Below are 13,799 nucleotides of genomic sequence, written 5' to 3' on the forward strand. Positions count from 1 at the left end.
CCCCAGCACTTGGGAGGCTGAGGCAGGAGGACTTGAGCTCAGGAGTTTGAGCCCAGCCTGGGCAACGTGGTAAGATTCTGTCTCAAACAAACAAATAAGGGAATGAGTGACAGCACCGAGGGGCAGGAAGGAATGGGAGAGATTTGCTCCAGATCCCAAAGCATGGTTGTAAGGGTTGATACTGAGCTAGATCATACCCTGCTTTCAGCCCCCTGTTCCTGGAGGACAAAGCTCACATTTATCTGTCTGTCTGTTCATCTATCTATCTATCTATTGCCAGTGCTGTGATTTCAATTCAGGGCTCCCTGCTTGCTCTATCATTTGACTCTCACCCCCGAGATCTCTTTTGCTTTAGTTATGTTTCAGGTTTTTTCCTGGGCAGGCCTTGGACTGTGATCCTCCTATCTATGTCTTCCTCATAGCTGGGATTACAGACATGTACTACCATGCCCAGCTTGTTTGTTGAGATGGGGGGGTCTCACTAACTTTTTGCCTGAGGTGGACTTGAACTGCAGTCTTTCCAATGTCTGCCTCCTGGATAGCTGGGATTTCAGGTGTAAGCCACCAAGCCTAGCCAAGCTCACACTTTTCTTTTTCTCCAGCAGAAATATTTATCTTAAGGATGAACACTTCAGCCAGTCACGCATGTAATCCTCACTACTCAGGAGGCAGAGATCAGAAGGATTGCGGTTCAAAGCCAGCCCCAGGCAAATAGTTTGTGAGACCCTATCTCAAAAAAACCCATCCCAAAAAAGGGCTGGTGGCATGCCTGAGCTGTAGGCCCTGAGTTCAAACTGTAGTATGGCAAAAAATGCAAAACCAGTGCAACAGTAAAATGATGGCAGAGCAGGTACTCATAATAGAGCCAAGCTCTCATCTGAGGGCCAGACCCTCCCTTGCTGTTTCACCACAACCCTGAGGATGTTGGTGCTCTCACCTTCTTGTCACATACCACTGTGTCTGGTGTGCCACCCTACCTTGTCCTTGCTTTACCAACAAACCTCCTGTCTCTACCTTGATGTATCCTAAGATTCTTTTTTGCAACAACATCAGCCCTCAGTTCCCCAGTGCTGGGATCAGGGAGGCCTCCTCCCTTTTGCAGTCCTCCCTCTGGAGCCTCCCCGGCAGCAAGGGTTGAGTGTGTAACATAGGGCCAGCACGTTGGGTTTCCGGTTCCACTCCAGCTCTGCGGCCCAGATCTGCTATCCTCTTCAGATAAGGCAGAAGAGAGGCAGTGGGGTGGGAGAACATAGGTTCTGAGCCAGGTGGCCAGGCTGTGGGACCTAACGCGGTCACCGAAACTCGTAGTCTCTCAGGGGTCACCCTCCTGTGACCTTAGTGCACGCTTCGTAACCTGGTTGTGATGACAAACATATAAGATCACCAAGAGCACTGCCTGAGACACCCCAGTTAGCTTTTGTTAGTGATCTCACGACTTCTGTGAAATGGAAATAGTCCTCACCGGGTTCCGAGAGAGAGGCAGAAGTGATTGATAGAGACTGGGTTTGTCACAACAGTTCTCCTGCTCTTTGTGTTGTAGTTCTAAAATGCTTAGCTCCTTCGGGGAACACACAGATTTACCCACCTCTGTGACCTCAGCATGAGACACAGAAATGCTTGATGAGTGAACTGAGAAATGCAATAATAGAGAAACTCAAGATGGCCTTAAAAATAGCTGGGCAGGGTGCAACACACCTGTAATCCCAGAAATCAGGAGTTGGATGCAGGTCACCATGAGTTCTAGGCCAGCCTGAGCTACATAGCAAGACTCTCAACAAAACCAAGGGCTGGGGATGTAGCTCCACAACAGAGCGCTGCCTGGCATGTGCAAGGCCCTGGGTTTGATCCCCAGCCCTGCAAACAAAATGAAACAACCCAAAAGATCTTTGTACATCTGTGTGGAATTCATTGCTTAAGTAAAAGTCACTTGTTTGGTGTTTTTGCTTTCTGGTGTCAGCTTTTTTTCCTCTGGCTTCTTCTCTGTACTGTGTATTCATGGGACAGGGTTTCTCCACTCTGGCAGTAAGAATTCTGCATCGTGGGCCAGGGTGCCCACCTTCTGCCCATTTCTCACTTCCAACAAACTGAAGTATCTCTGGACATTGAGGAAAGGTGGGGTAATAGTGTATGTGATGTGTGTGTGTGTGTGTGTGCATGTGAGAGAGAGAGAAAAGAAGAAGAAGAAAAAGAAGACGAGGAGGAGGAGGAGAAGGAGAAGGGGTGGGGGAGGAGAGGAAGAAGGAGGAGGAGAGAGGGAGGAGGGGGAGGAGGGGGAGGGAAGGGGGAAGAGGAGGGGGAGGAGGAGGGGGAGGGAAGGGGGAAGAGGAGGGGAGGAGGGGGAGGGAAGGGGGAAGAGGAGGGAAGGGGGGAGGAGGGGAGGGGGAAGAGGAGGGGAGGAGAGGGAGGGAAGGGGGAAGAGGAGGGAAGGGGGGAGGAGGGGAGGGGGAAGAGGAGGGGAGGAGGGGAAGAGGAGGGGGAAGAGGAGGGGAGGAGGGGGAGGGAAGGGGGAAGAGGAGGGAAGGGGGAAGAGGAGGGGAGGAGGAGGGGGAGGGAAGGGGGAAGAGGAGGGAAGGGGGGAGGAGGGGAGGGGGAAGAGGAGGGGAGGAGGGGGAGGGAAGGGGGAAGAGGAGGGAAGGGGGGAGGAGGGGAGGGGGAAGAGGAGGGGAGGAGGGGAAGAGGAGGGGGAAGAGGAGGGGAGGAGGGGGAGGGAAGGGGGAAGAGGAGGGAAGGGGGAAGAGGAGGGAAGGGGGGAGGAGGGGAGGGGGAAGAGGAGGGGAGGAGGGGAAGAGGAGGGGGAAGAGGAGGGGAGGAGGGGGAGGGAAGGGGGAAGAGGAGGGAAGGGGGAAGAGGAGGGAAGGGGGGAGGAGGGGAGGGGGAAGAGGAGGGGGAGGAGGGGGAGGGAAGGGGGAAGAGGAGGGGAGGAGGGGAGGGGGAAGAGGAGGGGAGGAGGGGGAGGGAAGGGGGAAGAGGAGGGGAGGAGGGGGAGGGAAGGGGAAGAGGAGGGAAGGGGGGAGGAGGGGAGGGGGAAGAGGAGGGGGAGGAGGGGGAGGGAAGGGGGAAGAGGAGGGGAGGAGGGGAGGGGGAAGAGGAGGGGAGGAGGGGGAGGGAAGGGGGAAGAGGAGGGGAGGAGGGGGAGGGAAGGGGAAGAGGAGGGAAGGGGGGAGGAGGGGAAGGGGAAGAGGAGGGGAGGAGGGGGAGGGAAGGGGAAAGAGGAGGGAGGAGGGGGAGGGAAGGGGGGAGGAGGGGAGGGGGAAGAGGAGGGGGAGGGGAAGAGGAGGGGAGGAGGGGGAGGGAAGGGGGAAGAGGAGGGGAGGAGGGGGAGGGAAGGGGAAGAGGAGGGAAGGGGGGAGGAGGGGAAGGGGAAGAGGAGGGGAGGAGGGGGAGGGAAGGGGAAAGAGGAGGGGAGGAGGGGGAGGGAAGGGGGGAGGAGGGGAGGGGAAGAGGAGGGGGAGGAGGGGAGGGAAGGGGGAAGAGGAGGGGAGGAGGGGGAGGGAAGGGGGAGGAGGGGGAGGGAAGGGGGAAGAGGAGGGAAGGGGGGAGGAGGGGAGGGGGAAGAGGAGAGGGAGGAGGGGAGGGGACGGGGAAGAGGAGGGGAGGAGGGGGAGGAGGGGGAAGAGGAGGGGAGGAGGGGGAAGAGGAGGGGGAGGAGGGGAGGGGAGGGGGAACAGGAGGGAAGGGGGGAGGAGGGGAGGGGGAAGAGGAGGGGAGGAGGGGGAGGGGAGGGGGAAGAGGAGGGAAGGGGGAGGAGGGGAGGGGGGAAGAGGAGGGAGGAGGGGAGGGAAGGGGGAAGAGGAGGGGAGGAGGGGGAGGAGGGGGAAGAGGAGGGGAGGAGGGGAGGGGGAAGAGGAGGGGAGGAGGAGGGAAGGGGGAAGAGGAGGGGAGGAGGGGAGGAGGGGGAAGAGGAGGGGGAAGAGGAGGGGGAGGAGGGGAGGGAAGGGAGAATACGCCTTCCCCATTCCCAGCACTGACAATCACTCACCTGGGATCCGGTGGAACATTTTCCCATAAAGTCAATTTTTGTAGACTTGACAGCCCCGCCCCTTTATCACAAGGCAAACACTAGGTTCCTATGGGATAGATTCTGACAGCATGTGAGGGACACGATGTCCTCCTTCCAGGCTGCGGTGTCACTGCCCTTCCTCCCCATCCTGCCCTGGGTAATGGCGAGGTGAGCAGAGGGTTGGAGTGACCAGGAATTGGGCTGAGGGTCGGGGGTGAGCGTGGGTTGTGGGATTTGGGGTGAGTGGGATTGGGCAGAGGGTTGAGGTAAGTAGGGGTCGGGGTGAGTGGGGTTGGGGTGAGTGGGGTTGGGCTGGGGGTTGGGGTGAGCAGGGGCTGGGGTGAGGTGGGGTTGGGGTGAGGTGGGGTTGGGGTGAGGTGGGGTTGGGGTGAGTGGGGTTGGGGTGATCAGGGGTTTGGCTGGGGGTTGGGCAGGGGGTTGGGGTGAGTGGGGCTGGGGTGAGCGGGGTTGGGGTGAGCAGGGGGGCCGGGTGGCGGTGGTGAGGAGACCATGGCTTATCAGCTGGCCGTGTCATCACAAAGTGACAGTGGAGTTTCTTTCACTGTGGGAAGGCCTCGCAGTTGAGGCGAGGCAGAGCTGGCGAGTGACTTCCCGGGAGTGACCACAGAGGGGCACGACACTTGTCAACATGGAAAAAACCCTTTTGCAGCCTGAAAGGAAAGTATATTTTGAGAAGAATCCTGGAGATATGACCTGGGGCCTGAGGCCCTGCTCACGACACTGCTTTGCTACGAGCTCCATGGGAAAGCTACTTAAGCTGGGACATTTGTCATCAGGCGACTCATGCAAGTGGGGACCCACTTCACTGTGCCAGAGATGAGTGGGACTGAGAGCCCAGCTGGCTCGTGAATGGACTGGAAAATGTAAAGAGCTCTGTGGGTTTATTTTTTTTTTCCAATTTTTATTTTATTTTGTTTTATTTTTTAAATGTATTTTTTTTTCATTTTTCTTTTATTATTCATATGTGCATACAAGGCTTGGTTCATTTCTCCCCCCTGCCCCCACCCCTCCCTTACCACCCACTCCACCCCCTCCCGCTCACCCCCCTCAATACCCAGCAGAAACTATTTTGCCCTTATCTCTAATTTTGTTGTAGAGAGAGTATAAGCAATAATAGGAAGGAACAAGGGGTTTTGCTGGTTGAGATAAGGATAGCTATACAGGGCATTGACTCACATTGATTTCCTGTGCGTGGGTGTTACCTTCTAGGTTAATTCTTCTTGATCTAACCTTTTCTCTAGTACCTGGTCTCCTTTTCCTATTGGCCTCAGTTGCTTTTAAGGTATCTGCTTTAGTTTCTCTGCGTTAAGGGCAACAAATGCTAGCTAGTTTTTTAGGTGTCTTTTTTTTACTGGAAAATGTAAAGAGCTCTGTGGGTTTAAATACAAAACTTTATCCTTGTGACATTTATCTTTCCACTAGAAAACACGTTTATTCGTTTTTATTTCATAACATTCACAAAGTTAAAAAAACAAAACAAAAAGAGCCGGGGACCGGTGGCTCACGCCTCCTGTAATCCCAGCTACTCAGGAGGCAGAGATCAGGAGGATCTAGGTTTGAAGTCAGCCTGGGCAAATACCCATCACCAAAAGGGCTGGCACAGTGGCTCAAGGTGAAGGCTCTGAGTTCAAGCCCTGGTACCACAAAAAAAAAAGGAACTCCCCCACCTGTCTAGTGAATCCATTTTCAGAACTCTGATGGATTCAAGGCTTTTCCTACTCAATCCTGCCTCCCTTCCCCAGTCTGAAGGGTCTGTCTTCCTTCCAGCTTTTTTCTTTCTTTCTTTCTTTTTTTTAGCAGTCCTGAGGTTTGAACTCAGGACCTCACACTTGCTAGGCAGGCGCTCTACCACTTGATCTACTCCACCAGCCCCTTTTTTTGTGTTGGCTTTTTTTCAAGATAGGGTCTCAAGAACTATTTGGCAGCTGGCCTCAAAGCTCCATCCTCCTGATCTCTGCCTCCTGAGAAGCCAGGACTACAGGCGTGAGCCACTGCACGAGGCTTCTTTCCAGTTCTTATGACTTACTGATCACTGTGTAGAAATCACCCTGAAATGCAGTGGCATAAACAAAGGAAAGTTTATCATCTCACAAGTTCAGGAGAGCAGCCTCACGGCTTGGAGTGCCTCCTGACGTGTCACAGTCATCTGGTGGTTTGTTGGGTCTGAAGAGCTCCCCACAGGCTGGTTCCGCGGGGTGTCAGCAAGGCGATGTTCCATGCCAGCTTCCTCCTCCTCTTGCTTCCTCACCTCTTTCCTTCTCCTATTCTTTCTCATTCATGGGGCCGGGATGAAACCCAGGGTCTCCTACGTGCTAGGCAAGGGCTTTCCACATAGCTACATTCTAAGCCCTGCTTGACTGTTTTTAATTGACTTTATTTATTCATTTATTTATTTTGCAGTACTGGGTTTGAACTCAGGGCCTACACCTTGAGCCACTACACCAGCTCTTTTTTGTGCTGGGTATTTTTTAAGATAGGGTTTCATGAGCTATTTGCCCAGTCTTACTTCAAACCATGATCCTAGCACAGCCCCTGCTCAAGGATGACACGCAAATTCGTGAAGCGGTCCATATTTTAAAAAAGAACAAAAACAACAACAACAACAAAAAAGCCCATGATCCTCCTGCTCTCTGTCCTGACTGAGCAGCTAGGATTATAGGCATGAGCCATGGAGCCTGGCTCCAAGCCCTGTTTGATTTTTTTTTTAATCATTATTCTAAACTGGATGGTGAATCCATGGCGATTTGACACAATCTCATCAGACCTGTTAAAAAAAATGTCAAAAAGTTAATAAAAACAAAATAATAATAATAATAATAAAACACTACTCCCTAAATTTGGTAACACGTGACTTTCAGTGCTACCGAGCCATGGAATGTAAGATTCCATAACAGCCTGGGTCAGAGGGCACAGCAAGGTGACACTCCAACACTGAGCTGCACCCAGCCTGGCAAAGTGACAAGAAGAAGCTTGAGCGCATCCTCTTGAGGCAGATAGGAGAATTTGGGGTTCAGCAGGACACTTGGATATGCAGGCAACTGGCACTGTCCCCTTTGTCCTCTGGAGAATGTGTGTGATACACCAATTCCTCAGACAGGGACTCCCTGGTATCAGGGAGCTCTGAGCCGGTGATCTGTGAACTGCAAGACCTTTCTAGAAATGAGGCAGAACGCTGCTAGTGAGAGACAAAGGGGCTACTACTGACTCCCCAATGTCCCCAAGGCAAGACGGCACCTGCCACACTTCTGTGTGTCCTTTACTCTAGCACTCACCTTGTCTCCTGTGCACAGGGGCCCCCAGGACTGCTGCACCCCTTGCCCACTATCAAGCCTGTGTCCACACACAGTGGGCAGTGCTGGAAACACACTTGTGCTTTTGGAGGTGAACATCGACAAGTCACACCAACACTGCAGACATGTATGTGTGTGTGTGTGTGTGCAGCTCTAGCTGGGAACCACCCAGACTACGCAGAAGGACCCGGTTTAGTAACACAAGTCTGCTTCAGTGCCTCAGTTTCCCATTAGTCTGGGGACATTTGAAGCATCTCATTCACTTTACAAATATATCATGTGTTAGGATTTTGGTTTGTGTTACTCAGGTGAGTGCAGCTGAAATGACCTTGAGTTGCCTGGTGTAAAAATGACGCCTCCCCTTCAAGCTGTTGGGATGGTTTGGACAGGAAGCCCGACCAGGTCAAACACGACAGTTCCTTAGGAGCAGGGTCCCCTCACCACTCCCAAAGCAGGAACCTGCAATATGGTCACTGCTGCACCTGGCAGGAGATGGGGAGGGGGCGTTAAAAAATGACAAAGCTTCCCAATGCCCCTCTCCTTCTTCCCCTTCTTTTTCTGAGAGGACTAGGGTTTGAACTCAGAGCCTCCACCAGCCGTTTTTGTGATGGGTTTTTTCAAGATAGGGTCCTGAGAACTATTTCCCTGGGTCTGGCTTCAAACCTCCAGCCTCCAGATGTCTGTCTCCTGAGAAGCCAGGATTACAGGATTACACCTGTGTCCATTCTTGACAATTTCATGTTTACTGTCCTCCTTTCTGTTTTGTCTCTCCAAATCAGATGTGTGTACAACTACATAGCATCTCTCTGTTTCTTTCCCACTCTCTCCCTTCATTCCTTTTCTTCTTCTAAATAAAAAATTTTATCAGGCTCTGCACACTATTCTGTAACATTCTCTTCAATTAGTAATGCATGTCTGCTATACTTCTGAATCAATACATCTAAATCTATCAAATTCTTTTTAGCAGCTGTATAATATTCCATACCAAGGACATACCATTGTTTATTAACTTACTCTTTATTGAAGGGCAGGCAAGTTCTTTTGATTAGGCTGAATCATACTTTTGGGGTTTTTTTGGGTAGTGTTGGGGTTTGAACTCAGAGCCTCACATTTGCTAGGCAGGTGCTCTACCATTTGAGCTGCATCCCCAGTCCTTTTTGCTTTTAGGTTATTTTTAGATAGGGTCTCTCATTTTTGCTCAGGCCAATCTGGACCTGGAAACTCCTCCTACTTAAACCTCCCATGTAGCAAGGATGACAGGTGCATGCAATCCCCCCACCTGGCTTATTTGTTGAGAGGAGGTCTTGCTAACTTTTTGCCATACTGGCCTTGACCTGTGATGCTTCCAATCTCTACCTCCTGAGTAGTTGGAATTACAGGTGTGAACCACTGCACCCAGCCCTAAAAAAATCTGCCACTTTTGTAGGCTTGTTTTTTGTTTTATTTTATAAATTATAATATCATCTTCCTACAAATATTTCTATAAACTTTTGTTTCCATGGATAAATTACAAGAAGCAGAGTTCTAGTTTGGAAGGTGTGTTTACTCCCTGGTTACTTCCCTAACATGGTGGATAATGTACAGTCCTATCAGTGACCCTAGGGGATGTTGTAAGTCCCAGTGTCCTTCTCAGCAGATGTCCCCAGGATGCACTGTCCTTGCTATTATTGGCCATTCCTTTTCTCCCGGTGGTACCTTCAACCAAGCTTCTCACCAGCTTCCTCTGCCTGCCTCTAGATCTGTGCATCGCAAGGTTCTAGGCACACAGAATAAGTCACTATTATTGTTGTTATTATTATTTGTGGTGGTGGGAATTGAACCCAAGACCTTGTGCATGCTAGGCCAGCGCTCTACCATTCAGTAAGATTCTAACAGGAACTTAACCCCAGTCCTCCATTAGTCCCAAAGGTGACATCCTCTCCTTCAGATGTCTTACTGTCATCTTCCAGAAAACTGTGACTGTCACTGTTCAGGATTCTGTAAGAGGCTTCCAAATGGTGTGGAATAGAAACCCCAGGATCCTTACTTCTGCTGTTTTTTTCCATTTCTCTCCTGGCTCCTAACTTTTGTATCAAATCTGTCCAGTGTATATTTCCAACTGGAGTTTTATAGACACCTCCAATATAAAAGACCCACTGGACTTATTGTCCTCTCCCGTTTGAAAGGATTTTTTTTGTGGTGCTGAGATTTGAACTCAGGGCCTCATGCTTGCTAGGCAGGTGTTCTACCACTTGAGTCACTCCGCCAGCCCCACCCTCTCCCTTTTGAATTTTTTTTTTCTGTATTTTGTTGTGAGACAGGGTCTTATTATGTAGCCCAGGCTGATCTGGAACTCACAATCCCCCTGTGTGCTGGGATTACAGGCTTTCCACACCATGTTTGGATTTTGAAGTCCTTTTTATAAGGTTTCTTTTCTAAGAGACAGAGATCCTCCCCCCCGCCACTACACTCAGGTGCATAATTTAGAAACCTGGAAATTCATCCTAGTCTCTCTCTGTCCCTGTCCCTCCCTCTCCTCACATGACAGGTCATCAAGCCCTACATTTTGACCTCCTGTTTTCAAATCCACTGTCTCTTTTCAATCGTCATTGCTGTTGTTCTGATAACCTCTATCACACTTCTTGAGCCGGGTGCAAGATTCTTGTGTACACATGATTATACACCACCATTGAAACGTCTTAGTGTGACTTACAAAGGTGGTTGGAAATAACCCCAGTGCCTGCTTTACGGTCAGCCTCCTCTGGCGACATTCTGAGAGCAGCCCTGCTTTGGCTACATGTTGTCCTTGCACCTGCTAGCCTCCTGTCTGGATTTCCCTGTCCGTCTTCTAGGCTGGCCAACTCCGACTTACATCTCAATGACTCTCACAGTTGCATGTCCCCTCTTGAAACTGTCCAGGCAGACTTGTGTATTTCTTCGATCGGTAATGTCAACATTTTAAATTATTTATTTGATTACCTGCTGTCTCCAAACTAGGCTGTAACTTCTTGAGTTCAGGATCTATGATTACTCTCATGTTTAAATCTGCAACACTAGCACAGGACCTGGCATCTGACATGCAGGTGGGTGACTGACAAACAGACCGGTGTTGTAAGAAGACCAGAGCCCTAGCTAGGGCTTAATAAGCTACAGATTTCCACTTCAGTGCTTTCAAAACTTTGTAGTAATTGTGTAATATGTTAATGGAAATTGAAGAAATGTACCTCTTCAAACTAAGGCCTATTTTAGTGCATGATGTGGGTACTTATATATGTACTCTGTATGTATTTTGTTTTTGTGGTACTGGGATTTGAACTCAGGGCCCTGTGCTTGCTAGGCAGGCGCTCTACCACTTGAGCCACAGCCCCAGTCCTTTTTGCTTTAGTTACTTCTTGGATAGGGTCTTGAGCATTTTGCCCACCCAGCCCAGGACAGCAATTCTCCTACCTATGCCTCATGCTTAGCTTACATTACAAGTGTGTGTTACCACATCCCACTTATTTGTTGAGATATCAAGTTGGCCTTGAACCTGATCCTCCCAATCTCCACCTCCTGATTTGCTGGGATTACAGGTGTGAACCACCACACCCGGCTATCTATTTATATTTTACATGACTGTAATTAAAATGTACACGCACTTTCACTTGTTTTTTCAGGACTGGTGACTGAACCCAGAGCATTAAACGTGTAAGAACTCTACCACTGAACTACACCTCCGGCCATGCTTTCACTTTTCAGTTAAAGCTTAGCTAACAGCAAACACTTTTTCAAAGCTCTTACACAGTTCTCCAAACTGGTCCTGCCATGGACTACCTGAGTGGCCTTGGGTAAGTGTGCACCTCTCAGGTTCCCCTTTTCCTCCTCTGAACAACTAATATGGTAAATGACAAAACCTGTCTTACCCCAGGTGATTCTGAGTGTCACATCTGAGACTGTGCGTGGACGCTCCAGGTGAAGTCCAATGTCACTTAGGGTCCATTCCTCACCCATCTATCTGCCCGCAGGTAGGGGCGGGGCCCGCGGGGCGGAGTGCACCTGCTGGCTCCATTATGGCTAAGTCTGGATAAGCGTTTACCTGGGCGGAAGCCGGCCAGGTGACTTCGGGGACACCTGGGCCATCACTGAGTGTCCGCGCAAGCCTTAGAGTTTGTGGACTCTTCTTTCTCAAGTGCAGAAGTGATCAGCCGAGCAAGCAAACACTCATTACATGCAACTTGTAAAATCCCAAGCACAGTCCTGCCCAATTGTCCCTGCCCTGTAAGGTGCTGTCGCTTTTTCTTGGAATTTTTACCTGCCAGTTTGGAAAACCTTTTAGTCCTTTGTAGTTCTAAAAAGTTAGAGGAAAAAAACCCCAAAAAACCAACCCAACCCTGTTTTGAGTTGGCGTTTGACCATTCTTCACCTGATCCACGTTTATAACTACTGTAAATAGCACTTTATTTTCCTTAGGAAAAAAACCTCCTGGGTCAAAGTGCAATTCTAAAGCCGGGTCCTGGAGCGCGGAGGGCTGCGCGCGGCGCTCCTCGAGCTGCCCGGGCCGCGGTGGCCGCCGGCGGAACCGCAAGCCCACCTGGCCGGGCCGTCTCCCGCCGCACAAAGACTGAAGCTGGCGGCGGCCGGCGGGGCCGCAGAAAGTAGTTCCGACCACGCCGGTACCAATGTTTTCCGACGTCTCCCCACGCTCTCCGCGGTGGGAGGACCCGGGAAAGAATCCCATTGGAATGCGCCTCCGGACCGCCTGGTCCCTGAGGGTGGCCTCTGCTCGCGCGGTTCATGTGCGGAGCTCTCCCAGTAGAGCTGGTGCGCGCAGCTCGGACTGCTTTTCCTTGCTGCACGCGGGGCGGCGCCGAGGCGGGGGGCGGTGGGTGGGGGGCGTTGGGGGGAGGGAAGGCTGACGCGCGGAGGGAGACCCTGACGTCGACACGTAGGACGATGACGCGCCGAATCCCTGCGCCGCTGCGCGAGAGGAAGAGGCTGAATGAGGCGCTGCGCGGGGGAAGCGGGGCGCCGGGGGAGGAGGCGGCGGGATGGGAGCAGACGCTGGCGTCGCGCGAGCCTGGGGCCGAGCGGCGCGGTAGAGAGGGCGGCGGCGGCGGCGGCGGCGCGCGCGGAGCCTTGACGTGCTCCTTTCTTTCTTTCTTCTGTGGCCGGGAAACCGGGCAGCATGAGCGCGCAGACCTGCCGCTGCGGCGGCCGCCCCGGCTCCTCTCCTCCGCGTCTTCTGGCCGCCCGTCGCCGGTGAGGGGAGCGAGCGCGAGGAGGGAAGATGGGGGCCGTCCTGAGGAGCCTCCTGGCCTGCAGTTTTTGCGTGCTCCTGAGAGGTGAGAGGCGTCGGGGCGCGGGGATGGGAAAGTTGGTGGGGTCGGCAGGGGGGGAGGTGGCCTTGTTTTGTGAGTGGGGGGGAGGGGAGGGGAAGAGCAGCCAGGAGAGGCCTGGTCGCGGGGAAGGAGAGAGAAAGAGAGAGAGGGGGGCCCGGGAGGGAGCAGCCCGGCCACAATGCAGACCCCCGCTTCTCTTCCCAGCCAGGATCTAGGCAAAGCTGAGCCGCAATCCGGGCTGCTGTCCCGGGGAGCCCCTGGTCCCCCATTCTGTCCGTGCCTCCCCGGCACCGAGCTCTTTGTAGGAATTTTGGCTTTAAAAGTGATTGAGCACAAGGGACTTCAGCTTGCCTTTGCCCCCGCAACCCTCACCTTGTCCGGCCTCGCAGGTGGATTTTGGCTGTTTGTCCCGGCCTTTGGGGTGCAGTGCTCGTGGGGAGACCGCTGTGGAAAGGGGCGCCGGGACCGAGCCTCAGCCCAAAGTGAAATGCAAACGGTGCCCTGTGACCTCGGGTATTCAGGACTCACCCCTGTTTTCGGGGTATGCAGTGTACAGTTGGCACTCAGTAGGGAGGTCGTGAGGAGGAGCTTGTCCTAGAAATTCAGTTACCGTTGCTGGGCACCCCGGGACTGCTGGGCACTTGGGGAAATAACAGAGACTGCCCTGGGAGTCGCTGAAGTTCGGAGGCCCTTGCTATGTTTTTGATTGGGCTGTGAAGTTGTGACTTTGATTTTGTGACAGTTCGCGGAGGTTTGAGACTCGCCCGAGAGATTGCCGACAGGTTTCTGTGGGTAGCGCTGGAGTGGAGCTGAGGTCGGGCCCCGGACGCGTTCACCTGCCCAGGAGTTAGTTAATTGCTGGACGCTTGGCTTGAAGTTTTGGTTTTGTTAATTTTAGTGTTCTTGGTCAGTTCTTTCCAGGCGTGGGACCTCTTGAATCTCTGCAGATTGTTTGTTGCTAATTTCACAAGCTAAACTTTTGTTCAGCTTTTCAAAACTTTTGGAGTTTGCAGACATGATAGTAATTAATGACTTGGTGTAAATGTGACAGGTGTGTCATGTCTGTGTGTATGTACGTATTTTGGATAAGAGTGCTTGTCTTTTTTATTTTGAGGAGGACTATTTTCTTTGGTTACTCTCCTGCCATTGTTATGTTTTCATATTGTGTTACTTATACTTAATAACTACAAC

General features: G+C 52.0%; 1 protein-coding gene across 2 annotated transcripts in view; it reads left to right on the forward strand.

The window, feature by feature from the left end:
- Positions 1-12,313: 12,313 nt before the first annotated feature.
- Lrp6 (LDL receptor related protein 6) overlaps positions 12,314-13,799 on the forward strand; it is a 120,265-nt gene continuing 118,779 nt past the window's right edge. For both annotated transcript variants that reach the window (XM_020161196.2, XM_074076033.1), the window contains exon 1: positions 12,314-12,611. In XM_020161196.2, the coding sequence (XP_020016785.2) occupies positions 12,557-12,611 (55 nt within the window). In that variant the 5' untranslated portion in view covers positions 12,314-12,556. The remainder of the gene's footprint in view (positions 12,612-13,799) is intronic.

This window comes from Castor canadensis, chromosome 6, assembly GCF_047511655.1.
Source record: "Castor canadensis chromosome 6, mCasCan1.hap1v2, whole genome shotgun sequence".
NCBI classification, from domain to species: Eukaryota; Metazoa; Chordata; class Mammalia; order Rodentia; family Castoridae; genus Castor; species Castor canadensis.